Genomic DNA, 21,339 nt, shown 5'->3' with positions numbered 1-21,339 from the left:
GTTGTCACAACTATGGAAAGTCTGGACATAAGGCCGTGGACCGTCGTGCACTAAAGAATGATGTACAAAAGAAGAAGAAGAAGAATTAAGCTAACATGGTTGAAAATATTGACAAAAAAGAGGACTTGTGTGCCATGTTGTCTGAATGCAACTTGGTAGGAAATCCTAAAGAATGGTGGATTGATTTTGGAGCCACTCGCCATGTTTGTGCTAGCAAGGAGTTATTTTCTTCTTATGCCCCCGCAGGACCGACGAGACAATTTTCATGGGAATTTCGTCTACAGCCAAAATTGAAGGAGTTGGCAAGATTGCGTTGAAGATGACGTCGGGAAAAATTGTGACTCTAAACCAAGTTCTCCATGTTCCAGAAATTCGCAAGAATCTTGTGTCTACCTCACTTCTTGTCAAGAATGGATTCAAATGTATTTTTATTTCTAATAGTGTTGTACTAAGTAAGAATGATGTGTATGTAGGAAAAGGTTACCTGAATGAGGGTCTTTTTAAGCTAAATGTAATAGCAGTTCCTATCAATAAAGTTAATGCTTCTTCTTACTTACTTGAGTCAAACACTTTATGGCATGCACGCCTAGGTCACATCAACTTCAAAACATTGCAAAAAATTATAAATTTAGAAGTATTGCCAAAATTTGATTGCATTAATTCCAAATGTCAAATATGTGTGGAATCAAAGTATGCTAAGCATCCTTATAAGTCCGTTGAAAGGAATTCAAGCCCTTTAGACTTAATTCACACAGATATTTGCGACATGAAGTCAATACCATCTCACGGTGGGAAAAAGTATTTTATTACTATTATTGACGATAGTACGAGATATTGCTATGTTTATTTGCTTAATAGTAAAGATGAAGCAATTGATGCTTTCAAGCAATACAAGATTGAAGTTGAAACACAACTAAACAAAAAGATCAAAATGATAAGAAGTGATAGGGGGTGGCGAATATGAATCTCCTTTTGAAGAAATATGTTTGGAAAATGGCATTATTTACCAAACAACTGCCCCTTACTCTCCAGAATCTAATGAAATTGCGGAGAGAAAGAACCGAACGTTGAAAGAAATGATAAATGCGTTGTTAATAAGTTTTGGTTTACCACATAACTTGTGGGGGAAGCTATACTTACAGCTAACCGAATAATCAACCATATACCTCATAGTAAAACACAGTCCATTCCTTATGAAAAATGGAAAGGAAGGAAGCCCAGCTTGAAATACTTCAAAGTGTGAGAGTGTTTAGCTAAGGTACAAGTTCCTAAACCTAAAAGGGTTATGATAGGTCCAAAAACAGTTGATTGTGTATTTATTGGATATGTAACCAATAGCAAGGCATATTGTTTTCTGGTTCATAAATAAGAAAATCCTGAGATCCACGTTAATACAATAATAGAATCAGATAATGCTGAATTCTTTGAAACTATTTATCCATATAAAAAGGAAAGTGAATTGTCCTACCAAAAGTCGAAACGACCTCGGGAGGAAACAACAGATAGTATGCCTAATGAGGAAAATCCGAGAAGAAGTAAACGTCAAAGAACATCTACTTCATTCGGTCGAGATTTTCTGACTTTCATGCTAGAAAATGAGCCTCGAACCTTCAAGGAAGCAATGTCATCCTCAGAAGCACAATATTGGAAAGAGGATGTCAATAGTAAATAGAATCCATATTGAGCAACCACACATGAGAATTGGTTGATCTTCCTCCAGGTAACAAAACTTTGGGTTCTAAATGGGTTTTCAAGAAGAAAATGAAAGGCGATGGTACTATTGACAAATACAAGGCAAGACTTGTTGTCAAAGGATTTAAACAACAAGAAGGTCTTGACTATTTTGACGCATACTTGCCGGTAACAAGAATTACATCCAGTCGGATGCTAATAACGTTAGCCGCCTTGTATGGTCTTCAAATCCATCAAATGGATGTAAAAACAGCCTTCTTAAATGGTGATCTAGAGGAAGAAATTTACATGAACCAACCTGAAGGGTTTGTGGTTTCGGAAAAAGAAAAGAAGGTGTGTCGACTTGTTAAGTCCCTTTATTGACTAAAACAAGCACCCAAGCAATGACATGCAAAATTTGACCAAACAATATTGTCAAATGACTTTAAGATTAATGAATGTGATAAATGTGTTTACATTAAGAACGTTCCAAATCATATAGTCATTGTTTGATGATATGCTAATAATGAGATTGCCGACATTCAAGCTACTAAGCGTATTCTTGCTAGTAAGTTTGATATGAAAGACTTAGGAGTTGCCGATGTAATTCTAGAAATTAAAATCCAGAGGACTCCTCAGGGTCTGGCTTTGTCTCAATCACATTACGTGAAAATGGTACTTGAAAAATTCAAACACTTGGAATTTAGAAGTGCAAGAACTCCAATTGACTTAAACCATCATCTTGAAAAGAATAAAGGTGAAAGCACGTCTCAATTGGATTATGCCCGTGTGTTGGGAAGCTTAATGTATATCATGAACTGTACACGTCCTGATATAGCTTGTGCAATAAGTAAACTTAGTCGATTCACAAATAATCCCAACAAACATCACTGGGTGGCAATGAAACGAGTTATGGGATATTTGGAATATACCCAAGATTATGCTTTGCACTACAATAAATATCTGCGGTTATCTAAGGATATAGTGATGCAAATTGGATAACCGGCTCAACAGAAACAAAGTCCACAAGTGGATATGTGTTTTACTGTTGGCAGTGGAGCAGTATCTTGGAAGTCTTCCAAACAGACGTGCATCGCTCGCTCTACAATGAAATCAGAGTTTATAGCTTTGGATAAAGCCGGTGAAGAAGCTGAATGGCTTCGAAATTTCTTAGAAGACATTCCGTTCTGGCCAAAACCTTTGGCTCCTATATGCATACATTGCGATAGTGAGGCTGCAATAGGACGGGCAGGGAGCGTTATGTATAACGAAAAGTCTCGTCATATACGATGAAGACATAACACCGTTAGACAACTACTTTCTAGTGGAATTATCACTATTGATTATGTAAGATCAAAGGATAATATGGCGGATCCGCTTACAAAAGGCTTAACTAGAGAGGGAGTTGAGAAATCATCTAAGGGAATGGGACTATGGCCGAGGACAAGTCATCATGGCGGTAACTCTACCTAGAATCTTGGATATTCCGAGATCTAGGTTCAAGGAGCTCAAACAAAGTTGTGATTGACCGGTTCAACATTATCAAAGTAAAATTTTGGTTCCTTCTCGTGATGAAGACGATGTTTAGTAACAAGTATAGAACTTTACACGTTCTTTAATGATTACCTAAGTTTGATGTGGTGTCAATCTAAAGGATTACACGTTTAGGAATCACCTATGTAAGTGTGAAGTGGAAGCCGCTTCAAAGAGAATTATGTAAGGACAATTCTCTACGCACTTATGAAACCATGTGGTGTTCATGGATGAAACGAACACAACAATGAGAACCAAAAGATGGTTAAGGGTTGGTTGTGTGACATATGGTTGTCTAGGTATACACTAAAGTTCGACGGTTCAAAGATATCAAATCTACCGATTGACCGAGTATATCCGACATATGTTCACTACGGAAAATTCAAAGAAAAACCTACTTATCCAGATGCAATTAATCCTTACTTGCAAATCACACAGCTTTCATCTATGATCATTCTTGTTACAACCATTTCCATTCATGTGGGGGATTGTTGGACTTTAAGCATTGGGCTTTAAAGACTAAGAGTGTGAATTGGGAAATGGTGGGAAATAAAATAGAGGGAAATGAAAATTTGAATCAAGTGAGCTTTTGTCATGAACTTTGTACCACACTGGTGAAAGACAACTACACTTGTGTGTATAAATATAGGATCACTTCTTAGAGCTGTTAAAAGGAGTTGAAGAGAATGAACCCTCGCGCCGCCGTCGTCGCTCGCTTGGCTCGGCTTTGGATTTGTCAAATGATCGATCGATAAGATTATTTTTGGACAAAATTTATTTAATTAATTATTTAATAATTAATTAAATGCCAGTCAGTTCATTAACGTAATTAACTGGAATCCAAAAAAAAATGCTGCCTTTGCTGAACGTTGCTTTCCCTCCTGAACAGGCATCACGCTTCTTCCGATATTGCCTATAAATTCCGAGCCATGGCTTCTTTTTCCACTCACTGAAAACCGAGAATTTCCTTCTGAATACTGCATTCTACTTCGCAGTCTCTCTCTCTCTCTTTCACAAATTCGTAAGTGTGATTTTGCTCCGTTCTTTGAGTTCGTTGGTATCCTGCAGTTTGTATTGCCACTGTTGCTGGAAGGTTTATTCCGTTTCATCCTGGGAGGATTTAATCCATTACCTTGGCAATTTGTGAGGGGGTTAAAATTCCTTAAGGATACACAAGGAAATTGTGGACTCGGAATATTTCTTATCGTTTACAAATTTTCTATTTCTTCTAATAGTCTTATTATTTCTGTTTTAACACAGTATAGTCTACAATACATGGATGACGATTTTCGCTCTCCTCTCCATGAATAATGTACGTTAAGACTAACGTGCGCCGAGAGAGACTTCAGTCCTCGTGCCCTCGACGAGAATCACTTTTAAACCCATATACCGAATAGCCCCCTTAATCCCTATAACCAAACAACCCCTTGTCTTTATGAAATTTGTTCAAAAATCAAGAGTGTTTTTTGGAGGGAAAGTGTCGCGGGAAAAGACCAAAAGCGAGAAGAAAAAAAAAAAGAAAAAAAGAAAGAGGAAAAGATGGAAGGTAGTTTGGTAGTCAACGATAATTAAACCAATGTAGCGTAAAAAGACATTTGCAGGTCCAAAACGAATATGCAATCTCCACCGTTCACCACAAGATGCCATCTGCAAACCGATCATACACCGTTCAATTAAAAGTCCAGCGATAGAACAGTGGCTCTGTCACACTTATCCGACATGGCATTTAACCGGTTTTAAATCCGGAATTGGAGTCCGCAACGCATTTTAGTACACAAAACACAAAAAGTGCTCCCTACTGTGTGTGTGTGTGTGAAAGCGTTGAAACGAAGAGAGAGAAAAAGAAGAGAAACTCAGTTAATGAGAGTGTAACTCGGTGAGGTGAGCACTAAAATCCCCAATTAGAGCTCGCAAATCTCTGTAAGTACTCTTTAATTGTACATCAATTTTATGCATATTTCACAAAAAATCATGCTTTTGTTCTGTATTTGTACCTCGCTGTGTTTTATTTGTGTTAAGAGATTTAGTTTTTGCAGCTTAGGGTTTCGCAGATTTCATAAAAAAATTGGATCTTTATTCTTTTTTCTTTTACTTTTTCGCTTCAGTGTGCTAAAGACTTCGATGATATAATTTGCACTTAATCCTAGACAATGTTGCTTTGTGTTTTCTAGCTTAATATTAAGCTGCACTAGTTATGCCAATTGCTGCAAATTACGACAAAAATACTGCCAATTGCTGCAAAAACATTGCTTATATGTTTTGCCTTTTACAATTTTGCATTTTCGTATGCAGTTTTGTTCCTGCTACTTGCTAAAAGTTTTAATTTTTTCGAATTATAGAGTTGAATTTTAGTTATGGGAGAAGAGGAGACAGTTACTGAGGTAGCGGAGGCGCCTGCTAATGGAAATGTGGCAGTGGAAGATAAGGGTGACGCTATTACCAAGGACTCGAATGTGGAAAAGGATGGAAGCAAGGAAGTGCAAGCAGAGAGCAAAGAGACTGATAAAGACGATGCTGAAAAGATGGATATAGACAGAAAAGAGGCAAAAGAAACCAACGTTGAAGAAGAGGTGAAAGAAAGCAAAGAAGAAAAAGAGGCAGAAGAAAGAAAAGAAGAAAAAGAGGCAGAAAAAATAAAAGAAGAAGAGGAAGAGGTGAACAAAAGCAACAAAGCTGAAGAAGATGAGAAAGCTGACCAGGAAATTGAAGTGGAGGAAGAGGTGAACAAAAGCAGTAAAATTGAAGAAGAGAAAGCTGACCAGGAAATTGAAGTGGAGGAAGAGAAGCAGGAACCCAAGAGCGACACGATGGAAGAAGATACGGCTGAAGAGCCAGATAATAAGGATGATGAGGAGGTTGAAAAGAAGGAGGTAGGTGGAGAGAAAAAGGATAAAGAAAGCAATGAAGAGTGTAAGGATGAAGAAGGGTCTAAAAAGAGTGTTAAGTCGAAGGGGGAGAAAGACAAGAAAAGGAAACGAGAGGTTGTAAAGAAGAAGGAGAAGGAAATAGAGCCAAAAACTCCTGCACCCTCAACAATTGACCGTCCTGTACGTGAACGCAAATCTGTTGAAAGGCTTGTTGCATCTATTGACAGAGAATCCAACAAGGAATTCCGTATTGAAAAGGTATGTTATACTGTTAATGACATTTATTGTGTCTTCCTTTTTTGCTTATCCAGATTTTAGGCTCATGCTGCACGTTTATTGTTGGTTGTGAGATGAATTCATGTTTTCTGTGATCTGCAGGGTCGTGGGACTGCACTGAAAGATATTCCTAATGGTATTTTGCTTGCTAATTCCCTGGGTTTTAATTGGCTCTGAACAAGTTACTTGATGTTATTTCAGGCTTGCTTTCTTTTCTTTGTGCCCAGATTATCCTAATCTATTTCTTGGGATTTTCACATGTAGATGGTCTGTGAGAAAAACCTTATATGTAGTAAACTTTGATAATGGTCAATGATATTATCTTTTAATTCTAGTGTGATATGTCTATTGTAAAATCTTAGTTTGGTCCCTGACCTCACTGGATTTCACATAGCTGCAAATTAACATTGTCAGCGACTCAACATCTTTACTTTATTTTTTTTATTTTAACTTCAGTTGCATACAAATTATCCAAAAGGAAGACTGAAGAAACATTCAAATTGCTTCACACAATTCTCTTTGGAAGGCGTGGAAAGGTAACGTCCTGACTTAGTTCCTTTCTTTGTAAGATTTGTCTCTGAATTGTATTGTTTCTCTTACCCTTGGTCTTGCATTTAGTTTTTTTTTTGCATTTAGTTTTTTTCTTACCCTTGGTCTTCCTAGTGAAGAACTAGTTATATATGTACCTTTACTAGTTCTATTTAACTTTTATCTTATGAGTACATTAAAGAAAGCCTTATAAGTTTTTCAGCGTATATTTTGATTACTCTATTTTTCAAATATGTTAAACATGAGCTATTTTACCAATTTCATCTTTCTAACTTCCCATTTTTTCTCCTAAATCTATGCAATTATTAAACTTGTTCCTAACACTAAACCTTGCTATACACTAATATCTATTATTGTAGCTTTGCTATTTGTAAAAGAAACAAAATCGTACGAGTGACTAAAAGTAGAGGCTTCTTGGGTTTAAGCACCTCTCTCCTGTTGGCGGATATGCTCCAACCTCCTAGCTATCTCCATAACCTACTAAAAGTAGTCCCCGTCTCGATCTCTTGTGCCATACCATTACCATAATTAAGGCCTCGAAGAACCTTCTATGTCTCGGTAGGAATCAAGAAAGTTGCACGGCGAGACAACTTTAAAGATCTCATTTAGTACTGGGTGGCAATTATGCCATCCTAACGCAGTGCTCAAACTGTGCATGCAAATCATCTCTCTAGGCGAGTGAGATAAACTTCTCTAGAAAGAGATGTGAAAACTATCCCCAAGTGAGAGGTAGTAACATTGCTGGTCTACTCGCTTATATGTCTTCCATCACCTCTTGGCTGGTCCTTTAAACTAGAAGGTAGTGAAGTCAACTGTGTTGGACTTAATAGTGCCCAAAGTATGTACAATCTCATAACATATGTGTTAGGAGTCCTAGGCATTAGCTGTCGGATCATCGTCAAAATAGCGGGGAGACAACTTTTGGAACCTGTCCATCCTCTTTTGCTCCTTAACCGACATAACAATTCTTATCACTGGCTATGTTGCAACGAGCTTTGGGGCAACAATGTGTTGTGGTACCCCAATAGACTATACTCTTAGAGTTTGAAATATACGAGCATGTTGCTGCTATCGAGTGCGAGTTGCTGGGTTTCTGCTCTCCCCGGGTTTAGGGTTCATAGTTCAGGGTTCAGGCTTGAGAAGTAGCTTGGGCTATAGGAATCACCCTTGCTTGATCTATGCTCTTAAAGAAACCCATAATATGTGTCGAAGTCTCCAAGCACATGGGTAGCAATTATCCTTCAGAACTTGTGCTGGACTCAGCCAAACAACTTGAATTGGAACCTCCTCAACCTCAAGAGCTGTAGGTGGATCAAGTGAAGCGTGGATCAAGTGAAGCATTTCTAGCACGACCACAAGCAACTGTGGGCACTCCAGTTCGAGCAGATGCAACTATGTGAGCCTGGCTTGAGCTCCCGTCCTTTTTACCCTTGCCTTTAACTTCATAGCAACTTCAACCTCGGGCATTTGCTCCTGCTTACTAGCTACCTATGAACGTATCCTCACCATCTGTGGTAGAATAAAACGGAAATGATTCAAACTTTAAGTTGAAACAAAATTGTACGACAAGGGAAAGAAAGAGAAGTTTCTTAAATGCTTTGTAGCCTCTCAGAGATAAATTCAAACGTCTTAGTACCGATCAACATACTAGATATTGCGAATGACTCACAAGACCTGTGACCTTGCTTTGACACCACTTTGTCATGATCTAAATTCTACCTTAGTCGTGATGGCACATAATCCAACACGTTAGGCGAACCCACAAGCGCTAACAATATTAAGCAAATACCAAAGGACAATAATAAGTCCAAAACAAAGATAATAATAACAAATTATAGTTATGAAACATCAAACAATGCGGAACAAACCAACATCTAATCCTAGGAATTGGTGGTACTAGTCATGAGTAGTTGAGAGTAACAAAATACAATTGTCTGAATCAAAAACAGTAGATAAAGGATATAATAGAAGAGGTGACTCCTAGGCACTACAAGAGTAGCTCTAGCTTGAATCTCCAAGTCAACTCCTAAGCTTCCTCTTCGGTCGCGTTGATGACATGGTCAATATCAACATAAAAATGTGTAGAAGTGTAATTTGAGTGAAACAACACGTACTCAGTAAGTGTCATTGACTGTCTCCAACAAAGTGGTGGCTAGGGTTATTTTCAAAGATACTTACTTTCATACACTTGCGCAGTTCATATACATAACAATCCTAAAAAAGAAAGTAGAAAAACATCATAATAGGATATGCTCAGTCAAGCAGACATTATGAGGCATGCTTTCACTCTAGCAAGTCCAATACATATGTAGAATGCATCTAATCACATATATATGTGATATGGGGTTTGCTCCCTTTCAAGGTCTCAAGTTCGAGCCTTGGGGTTTGCTCCCTTTCACAGTCTCAAGTTTGAAACCCATTGGGTGCAAACAATTTCTGAGGGTCATCGGACTGGGTAAAACCTGAATTAACCGTGGTGCACTTGCGAGAAACTCCTTGCCGAGGGCCTGTGCACCCCCGGGATTAGTCGGGGCTCTTAGAGACTCGGACACTCGGTGCAAATAAAAAAAAATGTGATATGCACAAATTTACCATACAAGAATGCATTATCAGTTGCAAAGGACCGGTAAAATAGAATAAAGCTTCTACCTTTATGCTCACCTCAACCAATATCATGCGCCCCCAAAGAAGAAACATGGTTGGACAACTTATGAGGGTCCATATTCACACGCAACAGTAATGCAAGTCCTTTACACCCTACAGGAACATGGAGTCACATGTCATAACTGATACCTCAACATGAACGTGAATCCACACATCCTAATTGCTTGACGACTCCCATAAGCAGTCTCAAATGGATAATGAGAACAATACACACTAACAAGGTGCATATATAAATTGTGTTGGACTAAACACTTCAATCATGTTAAAAAAGTATATGAAGTCTATAATGTTAAACTAGTATATGAATGGTGCCTATAACATTATACTTGCATGAATAAAATGCTCAAGTAGTCATACAACAAGTAAAGCACATGGATCTTATCATTTACCCAATCATGGAAATACATGGCATCACATATACGCTTGTTAACTTGTATATACATTATCCCAAACGCTTAGCACATAACAAATAAGACAATTTGGGAAAAATTTCCTCATTAAGGTCAAAGTTTTAACTTATCTCGATCCAAGCAAGTCTCTACTCCTGAAGAACACCTCTGCCTCGGTCCAAATCCACTGAATGTCCTCAATCTAGTTAGAAGAGTGTTCAAGGATGCCAACCAAAGCTATTGGGCTCATTAAATCAATCAAAATCTAAGGTTAGGTCAAACACCAAACTTACAATCAAACTCAAGCCTGCACGGTCAAACTTGAAACCAAAGTCAATCCCCTTGACCCATAACCTAATGAGTCCAAATCTAATCTTAGATTTTCATTCTAAGTTCATTTAGGCATTTAATTCATTATTTATGTTATTCTACACTTTCTTCAAAATTTCACTTCATTTCACCTTAAGATCATGTTTTAAAGACAAAATTATGAAATATTCATGATATAATCATATATTTAACTTAGTATCACTTACTTCAATGTTGTAGATGTAGATCTAGCTCAAAACCCCTCAAATTTGAGCTTCTAAGATCCAAAATTGGTGAATGGACCAAAATATGAAGCAAAGCTATTTATACAAAAGAACAAAAACTACACAGGCATAAGGGCAAGCACCCTCTGCATTTCCAAACGCTCTTGGCACCAGGAGTGGTGGCTTGCTCGCTATTGGTGCAGTTTTTTTCCTGATTGGGCCCCTCGAGATCTAACCACCCATACATGCAAGTTCCAAAACATCATACAAACCTGCTAGAAGTTTCTAAAGAAGCAATAGGGTACTAAAACTCAAAACAACGAATTGGATCGTTACATGAATATTCCTTGTGAGTAGATAGTGTAAAAAAATATCTATCAACCAACATCTGTGACAGTGAATCTTTATTGGTCTTATGAAACCTAAGTTGCTCGTACTTATGCGGGTGTCCGATACGGGTGTGAACCTAGAAGTTGCATTCTTCCTGATCTAAATATTAAGATTAGGGGGTACAAAGACATGTATGGGTACATGTGAGGCTAAAAATAATTCAAATATCGAAAATAGAGTTATAAAAATATACCTAAATTATGGGCCATATCAGTACTATAAGAAGTAACTTTTGCACAACTATCTTTCATCTACATTAAATTAATTTTTATAATTTTGGATAAATCTATAGAAATAGAACTCTTGAAGACTTGGTAAACATGTCAAGCTTTCGCTAAATCCATTTTATTACTCGTGCACTTACCCCAATTCCCATCATCGATTGGTCTTCTTCCCCAAGCCCTTTTTTGAAGCTCTCTGGTTCTCTGACTCAAAAAAATGAAAAAGGAGCAAGAACTGTAGAATCACTCAAGGCCTTCGCCAATAGCGGCATATCCGTGTCAAATCTACCCTAATTTTTGTTTTGATTTAAAAAATCAAAGCGCATCAACTCTAGAATTTCCTTGTAGCTTTTAGTTGGTCAAAGTACCCAAATCGATTGACCAGATGCAATATGGATTCCACACCTACACTAGTGTTGATGTCATGTCGACACGGGTGGGTACCGAAAGTGAAAAGTGTGAGCAACTTAGAGCTCGTTTGGACATAATTTTTTTTCCTTTTTTTCAAAAAAAATACACATTTTTTCGAAATCAACGTTCGTTCATAAAATTTTCAATTTTCACTTGAAGATGCATTTTGGAAATTTCCGAAAATTTGAAAAACTCCAAAAAGATGTTTTTCAAAATTCACTCAAATCACTCACAAAACCTCAAAAACAACCCAAACTTAAATTTATGTCCAGACACAACTCCAAATTTCAAATACTATTTTCACTTGAAATTTTTTTCACCATTTTTTTGGAATTTTATAATTCTTATGTCCAAACGCCTACTTAGATATAATCTTGTCTGTGACATTTTACTTACTGGATAAGAAAAACTTAAAAGAAGCTTTACATTTTGTTGGAACTGTGGTATGTCGTTTTGACGTTGAGTGCAGTGCAAAACTTGAGTTTCTCATGTTAATGATGATGCTATATCTCATCCAAAGGGGGAGAACCATGAGATCTCAGTTCAAATTTCTGTGGAAGCAAAAAACACTAGGCTATTTCTTTCCTTTTGTCTAAGCCTTGGTGGATAGAGTAATTCTATATATGTTGGTGTGAGATAGCACGTACCCGGTGTAATTAGTCAAGGCGTGAGCAAGTTGGCCCGGACACCACTATCATATAAAAATGATGAGGCTATATCCTTCTAAAAGTAGGAAGTATAATTCCTGTAGGGAACTTTGAAGTCTGCTCTTTTGTGATTCACTTATATCATGTGATAGTCTAAATGGATTGGTTTTACTTGATGTTAATTGTTCTGAAAAAAAGTCATTGTTCTTCTTCTCCTATATTTTACCCTTGAAAGGAAGATAGAATATGCATATATAATCACTGAGAAGAAGTTACAATTATTTCACCATTTATCTTGAAGAAATCACTTACACCATTTTACGTAAGAACAAATCTTGTTGTACTTTATTATGCATTTTGGATTTCGTCTGATCATCATTGTTAGTCTACTTTTTTCGCAACTTAGAAGCAATGTGAAAAGTGAAGTGGTGCAAGGAATTTTGAGATCATTTGCAGCTTAGTCTGTGAACAAGTTTGTATTTCTTAGAAAAGAAATGGTTTGTTCATTTTTTTCCTAGTTTCTAAGGAGTCACATCATGCCACGTAAGTGCCACTTGATTTCTTCTATTTAGATAACAATATAAGGTACTTTTTTTTTTCTTGCCAGCATGCAGTTAAAGCTTTATTCTCAAGAAGAGATATATTCCTTGTTTGAAAAAAGATCTGTGAGTAATTATTACCAGAGTATGCTTGTCTACATTGGATTCTAAAGTTTGGGGGATTGCTCTACCATTTTCTTATACTCGTGAATTTCCCCCTTTTTTTGTCTGGCAATGATGATGATTTGAAGCACTTAGCGTGATTCTTCTACTGATAACTTGATTAGGACTATCTGCATGTTACTAGATCCCTACTTATGGAACTAGTCAGCCAGCTCACATCCGCTAGAGTGCTATTCAATTATGATCTTGTCTTTGCTAGTTTCAACATTTTATTCGTTTTGCTTATAGTTCTTGTCCTTTGCAGGCAGCTCAGATCAAGAGCAATATTTCACGATTTTCTGGCTTTGTGTGGCATGAAAATGAGGTATTGACATCCATGTTTCAAAGTGAGGCCTATATGAGTAAATGACTATCCCATTGCCTCTCCATCCCTGGGATGGTGGTCTGGGAAACTTGCATAAACCTCTCTTTGCTTGCTCATACTGATTGTTTATGTATCTCAGTCATTATCTTATCATTATGCTTTTAAAAATGCTAAACGTTAGATCATTGTATATTGCAGGAAAAGCAAAAGATGAAAGTAAAAGAAAAGCTTGACAAGTATGTAAAAGAGAAGCTGTTGGAATTCTGTGATGTACTAGATATACCTGTTTCCAAAGCTACATCAAGAAAGGTGAGTTCGTGTCGAAGTGTGTTTTTTGGAACTGCCATTTTGTAGCTGCATGTTAGACCTTTTTATTTCACATAGATAGTTTAATTCGTCACATGCAATTTGCCTTACCAGTGAATTACATATCAAAACGGGAAAAAATTATCTTACTGAGTGAAGGCCAAATAGGTAGTTGATAATTTGCTTTTGAAAATCGACTCGCCTATTTCATAATATGAAGATTGCATCTTGTAGTCTTTCTCGCAAGTGTTTTAACTAATTAGGAGTTTTATATGCATCAGGAAGACATAGTGACAAAGTTGTTGGACTTTTTGGAAGCTCCTCATGCTATGACTTCTGAGTTACTTGCTGAGAAGGAACAGGTTGGTGACTTCTGGTTGTTGTAAAAGCATATGTGACTTGTTCTGTTTGTTTATAGTGTGCTGACACTTCTCTGGTCAAATGAACAGTCAAGTAAAGGAAAAAAGCGTAAAAGAGAGAGCAAAAAAAGTCCTTCCTCGACATCTGTTAGCTCGAAAGGTTCAACCAAGGTATTTCTCTTTCTTATTAACATTAATTGAGATTTAGTAGTGCAAGACCAACTAAGAGATAACTTTTTGCTTGCAACTGGCAACTTGTATCTGTGGACTTTATTATTTGGTTTCATGACGCAATTTCTATATTTCCGTTTCTGCCTCAGAAAATTTTCCATTGGCTCTTTAAAGAGCTGCTTGAATCAGATCTGGAGATATTTTAGTGTTAATAAATAGTTCATTATCAAAAAAAATATTTGGTTTTAGTTTTACTTGTTCTCACCTTTTATTCTCAACTTGAGTTTTTGCATCCACATCCTATGATCTAAGAGGTTTTATATGCCATATGACTTAACAGTGTAGTAGTTGCCAAATTGTTTGCAAAGTTTTCCTGGTGTTTTAAAGTGACTTTTTCTGGGGATTTTCCAGAGTTATAATCTGATTGGAATCAGTTAAAGCCATCGCTTTGTTGCTTAAAGCGATGCAAAGCGATGAGTTATTGCTTCTCAAGTGAAGCCATGCACTTCAGAGAAGTGTGTGCTTCGAATGATGCGCTCTAAATGATCCCAAACCTAAACAGTCTGTTATTTGAATCTCAACTTTGAGGAGTAGGATTGTTGAATGCTGAAATTAGTCTTTTTTCTTTTCTAAAATGCAATTTGATAATTATAGTACTATATTCGTAAATGTGGTATTTTTAACTTCATAAATTTTGTGCTTCACTTCTGGCTTTTCGCCTCAAGCCCCATGGACCCATTCACCTTTTTTTGCGTTTTTCGCTTTCAGAAACACCGATTTGTATAGAGGATCTTTTTTCCGAATTAAAAAAGAAGAGAGAAAGTTATCAAACAATTAGCTAAAATTTTGCTGTCTGGATTGATGCTACATATACTTTATTTACAGAGTGGAAAGAAAACTGAAACTGCATCTCAAAAGGCTGAGAAGAAGAAGACTGTGCATGAGTCAGAAGATGAATCTGAGCAAGAAGATGACCACGAGGAGGAATCTGAAGAGGAAAAGGCTAATGGTGTTCCTGAGAAATCTGATGATGAGATGTCAGAGCAAGCTGAAAGTGAGAAGGAGAGTGAATCTGAAAATGAGTCCGAGGAGGACAGACAAAAGCATAAGCAAAGTTCAAATAAATCTTCAACAAAGAAAGAACCTGCCGGGAAAGCTAAGACCAAGAAACCTGCAGTCGCTAAACTGCCTAGTCCTGCTCCCAAAAAGACCCCTTCAAAATCACCAAAGAGCTCAAAGCACAATGCTAGTACTGATGCAAGTCCTAAAGTGGTGTCTGCAAAGAAGAAAAAAGCTGAAGTAGTTAAAGAAAAATCTTCAATACCAAAGAAGTCTATTTCCAAGGAAAATACTGGTGAGAATCTTTTATGGACTGTTATGAGGTGTTCAAGGATGGTTGGTTTTGTCATGATGATTATCAAAGGTATTTTTTAACGTGCTTTTCTGCTTTGCGAGCTTTTCTATTTGTGCAGGGAAAAAGATTGTAAAGGGAAAAGACAAGAGCAAAGAAGATAAATTGAGACCAAGTGATGATGAACTCAGAAATGCAATTTGTGAAATTCTTAAAGAAGTTGACTTCAACACGGTGAGCATTGAACCGTAACTAGATTGTGTGTTCCTGCTGTGACAATAAATGTTGTAGTACTTTCTGCGGGTTCATGGTCATTTGGACATATATTCTTCTCTGTAGCCCTTTTGCAATGATGCAGAAGTTATTCATGGTTACTCTTGGCCTGTAATGGAACACAAGGGAAAGATCATTCTTTTTCCCGGAAAGTATTTACTTAATTAGAAGCTTGCATAATGCTCTTCATCCGCCCATTCCTCAGTGAAGCTCTTAGGCCATTGCATATTTTGAGTGATAATATTTCCAGAGTGGTACTTTACATTCCAAATTTTGCATTTCCTGAATTGCTAACAGCGCTTTTGTTTGTGCTTGCAGGCCACCTTCACTGACATTCTGAAGCAACTTGGTAAGTGTGTATTTCTCTTTTGGCAGTTTTTTGGGTAAACAAAGATAAAAAAGACGCTAGGTTTTGTTGATTATTGTCTGGTAGTTAAGTTATACTTTGAGAAACATGATACTCCATGAGGTCATAGTAGCAAGATATTAGGATGCCAAAAGAGCAATCACCTTGTTTCTAACCAATGCATGACAATTTTTTTTTCTGCAGCCAAGAGGTTTGATACAGATCTCACACCCAGAAAATCATCTATAAAGATTATGATCCAAGACGAGCTGACTAAACTAGCTGATGAGGAAGATGACGAGGAAGAGGAAGGCGATGCTGAGAAGGATGTAAAAAAGCCTTCTGGCAAAGGTGTGAAGGCCTGAAAACATGGGTAGAATGCAATCACTGGAAAGGTACCCTACACTGTCGGTATCAATATCCAACCTTTCTCTTCCTCGTGAATTTGTGCCTTATGAGTTCAACCAGCTGTAATCTATTCTTAATGTCTCGTTTTTTCAATTAACTCTTTGAGTAGGATATTGTAGAGCTATAAGCACCTAAGCCTAGTGCCAGATTACTGCTTGTATAAACACATTTGTAGTTTTAATTTTAATTTTTCTGTTAACTTAATCGGCCGTCCTGATCATGTACTATAAATCTACAAGTATAAATTGTTAGAATCAACATGCATTTGGGTCTACTTGGGGCTGTTTTCATTTCCATTTTTTATGGTGAGTAATTTTCCCTTTTCTTTTTGGTTGCTTAATGACTTGTTTCTCTGCCTGTTAAATTGTGCTCCTATCAAGGAAGCCTGGAATCTTTTAGAAACTTGCTATATCTTGCCTAAGGCCTAACTAGTGTTTGAACAATCTATGTTAGTAGATCAGCTATTGGCTAGTGGCCAATTGGATGGTGATGTTTGCCCATGCCTGGGCGTTTGGATTTAGGAATTGAAAATGTTTAAAGTGAGGTGGCAAAGGAATCATCCCACGTAGAGAATAATTAAGATTTAAACTTCAGAACGGAAGGCCTGTCAAGTGAGACCATGTTGTACCACTTACTGGTGGAACACCCACTAAACAAGAAAGTACATCACTCTATTGCGTCTTATTGTTTGATGATAGCACTGTGATTTGTTGAGTTCCAAACTAGTGATGAGTGCCCCGTTTCTTTTGCACTCTGCTTTTTTCAGTAATACCATGTCATTGGTGTTCTTTAGCTTCCAGTCATTTTATAGTCTCATCTTTGTATCACCAGTTAAAATGAAGACAAAGAACCAAGGACTTTATTGCTCGAATGGTTTTGTCATAATATACTCACACGGACTTATTTTCAGTTCATTTGTATCTGTGAGTTCTACAAAATAACAACATACCTAGTATTATCCCACACCATGGGGTCTGGGAGGGTAGTGTGTACGCAGATCTTACCCCTACCTTGTGAGGATAGAGAGGCTGTGTCCAATGTATCCGTGAGTTCTACATGAATGAATATTGTTTGCGACCTTTTAACTTAATTGCATAAACAAGACTTTGTTAGATAATCAGTATGGAAAACATATTCAATTCTATTAATCCTATATCAAACTACTTAAGTGAGGTTTTGTAGCTTGGATGCGATGTATCAACTTCTCAACTCCCCTGGTTGCTGCTTAAAATCAGATGTCACGTAAAAAATTACTAACACGTTATGACACAAATATGTTATGTTAGCTATACAACCTTTTGGTGAACTAAAAATAACACATTTGAGATAATTGTGGATTGTTTCCTTATCTTTAAATTGTAAGTGGACATTGGAGATCACTTCACCTATTTACATGTTTGATAGAGCTTTTAGGTTTGACACAGGAGAAATGTAAATCTTTTGTTACACAATCAAGTTACTGACAGAAACTATGATGTAGACATTTATAATCCGTCTGCTACCATGTTTACACCAAATTGGAAAATGTACACACATATTTACCAATTTACATATTTGTAGAACAAAAGTAAGTATGATCATAGGCTTCAATAGTTGTAGCCTGTAGTGCTACCTTGGCCTCCCAACATCAGGAAATCGAGACCCTGTATTACCAATCCCTGCATCATTTCGAGCCGTCTGATTGTATACTCCGGTACCGTACGCGTGTCCTTGATGATGCTGACCCATCATCATCATGCCATAGTCCTCAACATAACTACTACCCATATTCACTGATCCACTATTCTCTTTGTCTTGTATTCCAGCCATGGTGCTCTTTTGCCCTTCTAAGTCTCTGAACCTCTGCAGATAAATCTTAAGGGGCTCAATGTATTCTTCAAAACCAAGTGTTGTCATTGCCCACAACAAATCATCACCGTTGATGGTCTTCCTCTTCTCACGCTGACACTTATCTGATGCTTCCCCAGTAATGAAACTGATGAATTCAGAAACACATTCTTGAACTATCTCTTTAGCGTCCTTTGATATTTTCGCGTTTGCTGGTAGAGCTTTCTTCATGATTCTGCTCACATTTGCTATTGGAAGGAACCTGTCTTGCTCTCTTAGTGAACTTTCGCTCTCTCTCTGCCCTCCTGATTCATTGTCCGAATCTGCCATGTGAATTGCTTATGCTATATATGTTGTTTTCTTAGGCTTCTAGATCAGTATAAAAAGTATCTGTAAAAGTGAACAAAAAGGAAACAGAGCAAAATATGTTGTTGAACTTAGTCAAAGACTCAAACTTTATTAATCCGTTTCTATCATTCTTGATCAAATGGGATTCTTTTCCCCTAAAATACAAAAAACAAGAGCTCTAATGGTGTCCTTCGTAGAGAACTGAGATCGAATTCTGAACTGCTGACACAATAGCTTCAGAACAAGAAAATGGAGAAAAGATTTTTGGAGAGGCAGAGTAGAGAGTGAGGGGACAGAGTTCTAACTTCTGAAGATAAGGATAAGATTGGATATAATGAGGTTCGTTGGATGAAATAATAGTTAATTACGGTATGAGTGCGAGTACGTGGAAGCATATGATTGGTCTTTGTTTTGCCGAAAGATCTGAGACGTCTGTGTCGTATGTGGGGCATGGTCGGTTAGGATAGGGTATTTTTAATGGACAATGGAGATATTATCATTGCTTACGTGGATCATTAGCCTTTTTCTTTTCGTTGTTATAATAATCATAATCATAAACATATTATACTCAAGCTCCTACCTGTCATATGTTGGCAATTCAATAGCGAGTCATATTTCTTCCTCTACTGATTATGGGTGTAATAAAACTAGTTATATCAGGATATTTATTTCATTTTTTAGGTTACTAGCCTATGTATTATCACTTATGGATAATTACTTGTAATACATTTTAAATAATTTGATGATGAGAAAAAAAATTACGCTGTTAAGGAATATAGTTGAACTCCTGACTATTTGTTGAAAAATAAGTTACCAAGATAAGGAGAAGATAAAAGGAAGCGCAATATTTTTGGGAAACAGTGACAGTCTGAGAGCTCTTATGCATGAATTTAATTAGTGTAAATGTAAAAGGATCTATCATAAGAGAAAATCATTTTTCAAAAAACTTATCTGGAAAAACATTTCCAAGAGGCATTGGAAGAAGAAATATAAGAATTTAAAGCATAGACAAAATGTACACAATTATTTGTGAGGAGTAAAGGATTTGTAGGGATACGTACGTAGGGGTAATTTTAAAAAAATAAATTAAATCTTTTCTTGATATATAAATAAACACTTATTTTGGACCGAAATAAAAAGGCAAATTGATTATCTATTGTGGACCGGAGGGAGTAAATGCCTAGCACAGTGCTTATCCGCTGCGCATGTGAAACAATGTTTTGCCAATTTAAACAGACAGATGGGAAACCGCAAAACGCAAGTAGATAGTAAAAAGATACTAAAGAGATCACGTAAAATGACTGAAACCATGACTATGTCATAGCTAGTATTTCATATACACTTTCACAAGCCTATAAAAGGAAATTTTTATGTACACTTGTAACAGAAGAAGAGCTCTAAACATCATATGGCCAACAAAAAAGCTGGGTTAAAAAAAAAAGACCAAGCCTATAAAAAGAACATTCTATGTACACTTGCAAAAGAAGAATGAGCTCTAAACATCATATGCCCAACAAAAAAACTGGGTCAAAAAGAAAACAAAGATGATACAAGAAGAAAAATGATTAGTACAACAAACGCCCGAGCAAGAAGGGTGCCGATCAGCGCCAACCTGTGTCAAAACATCCTAACACATTACATCAAAAAGCAAATTTCTAGGATAATCTGTCACTCGACTTACAGAAAATTGAAGTCTGAAGTCACCAAATGTTGGATTATTCAAGTCACATTCAACTAAAACATACATGAAAAAGAGGCTAAAAACTGAGACATAATGTTCTATTAGCAATTCAATCTTCACTAAGAGGTAAAGCCATGCAATATAACATGCTCTCTCAGACAGCTTCAAGGCATTTTGAAGATATACCATACTTCTTCCAACAGCTTGCTCTATCTCCTCCAGGCTATCATCACAAGAAACCAAAGAACAACATCTGCAATCAACAACTTGGAGAAATAAATAATCATGACTGAAACTACAAGCAGTATCATGTGATAAAGATCAAACTTCAAAGTCTAAATCACACAAATTCTACTAAAACCATTAAAGATCTTCAGCTTAAATTGGAAATGCATCACTTTCTATTTAGTATCTCTACCTAGTGAAAAACCCATCGAACTTAGGACTGGACTAGCTAGTGTCAACCAGAATCCGAGAGAAATGCTAACTATAGCCTTTCACAGCGAAGGAGTGAGTGGCAGTCCAACGCTAGGCATCCCAATATCCCAAAACAGAGTAAATGTAAAATCTAATAGGGTTCTTTCTGAATAACTAATAAGACAAGACATGAACTTTGACAAAGTCTGGGGTGCCCCGAAGGCCAATATATTTTCCAAGTTCCCAAAATCCAATAGCTAGACATATCAGGTTGAAAGCTATCACATAACAAGGGTGGAAAGACAGAGAGGTTTAGAAAAGATATATATATTTCTGTTTACTTATGGAATTGAATGAACAACTTAACACATTCCCTAAGAAACATCCACTTTCCTATGAAATTAGATTCTAAATACAACAACAACAACAACCCAGTATTAATCCCATCCACATGTGGGGTCTGGGGAGGGCAGTGTGTATGCAAATCTTACCTCTACCCTGGGGGGTAGTGAAGCAAAATTAGATTCTAAATAATGTTAATATAATCTTTAAAACTGGTTTTAGCCCATAGATTTTTTTATTTATTCCCCTCCCCTTTGATTCACCTTTAATCCCCTATGTTGGAGCTATTGCTCCTTTGGTGACTCGAACCCACGACCCTGGGGTTATAGGTTT

General features: G+C 36.9%; 3 protein-coding genes across 6 annotated transcripts in view; 1 reads left to right on the top strand and 2 right to left on the bottom strand.

Moving 5' to 3' along the window:
• LOC109229018 (DNA ligase 1) lies at positions 4,977–16,665 on the top strand. Of its 2 annotated transcripts, none has more exons than XM_019394318.1 (12): positions 4,977–5,124; positions 5,544–6,329; positions 6,450–6,483; positions 6,804–6,883; positions 13,118–13,177; positions 13,376–13,486; positions 13,765–13,845; positions 13,933–14,013; positions 14,899–15,367; positions 15,486–15,598; positions 15,956–15,986; positions 16,188–16,665. In XM_019394318.1, exons 2-12 carry the CDS (start codon positions 5,559–5,561, stop codon positions 16,346–16,348), a joined length of 1,992 nt encoding a protein of 663 aa, XP_019249863.1. In that variant the 5' UTR covers positions 4,977–5,124; positions 5,544–5,558; the 3' UTR covers positions 16,349–16,665. The 2 variants fall into 2 exon arrangements, with proteins under 2 accessions (XP_019249863.1, XP_019249864.1); XM_019394319.1 differs by having other exon boundaries at positions 4,980–5,085.
• LOC109229017 (nuclear transcription factor Y subunit B-3-like) lies at positions 17,768–18,896 on the bottom strand. Its single transcript, XM_019394317.1, has one exon. It carries the CDS (start codon positions 18,546–18,548, stop codon positions 18,000–18,002), a length of 549 nt encoding a protein of 182 aa, XP_019249862.1. The 5' UTR covers positions 18,549–18,896; the 3' UTR covers positions 17,768–17,999.
• Positions 20,037–21,339, bottom strand: part of LOC109229016 (uncharacterized PE-PGRS family protein PE_PGRS46) — a 4,253-nt gene continuing 2,950 nt past the window's right edge. For 2 of the 3 annotated variants that reach the window (XM_019394314.1, XM_019394315.1), the window contains exon 3: positions 20,037–20,500. The gene's annotated coding sequence lies outside the window, so the exon portion shown is untranslated. The remainder of the gene's footprint in view (positions 20,501–21,339) is intronic. The other variant, XM_019394316.1, reaches the window with a different exon arrangement.

Source organism: Nicotiana attenuata, chromosome 7 (genome assembly GCF_001879085.1).
Source record: "Nicotiana attenuata strain UT chromosome 7, NIATTr2, whole genome shotgun sequence".
In the NCBI taxonomy this organism is placed as follows: domain Eukaryota; kingdom Viridiplantae; phylum Streptophyta; class Magnoliopsida; order Solanales; family Solanaceae; genus Nicotiana; species Nicotiana attenuata.
This window is presented reverse-complemented; position numbering and strand designations above follow the sequence as displayed.

Coding starts and splice junctions, on each gene's coding strand:
- LOC109229017 (XM_019394317.1), bottom strand. CDS start 18,548: ATGGCAGATTCGGACAATGAATCAGGAGGGCAGAGAGAGAGCGAAAGT.
- LOC109229018 (XM_019394318.1), top strand. CDS start 5,559: ATGGGAGAAGAGGAGACAGTTACTGAGGTAGCGGAGGCGCCTGCTAAT. Junction 6,330..6,449: donor AGGAATTCCGTATTGAAAAG/GTATGTTATACT, acceptor TGTGATCTGCAG/GGTCGTGGGACTGCACTGAA. Junction 6,884..13,117: donor TCTTTGGAAGGCGTGGAAAG/GTAACGTCCTGA, acceptor TGTCCTTTGCAG/GCAGCTCAGATCAAGAGCAA.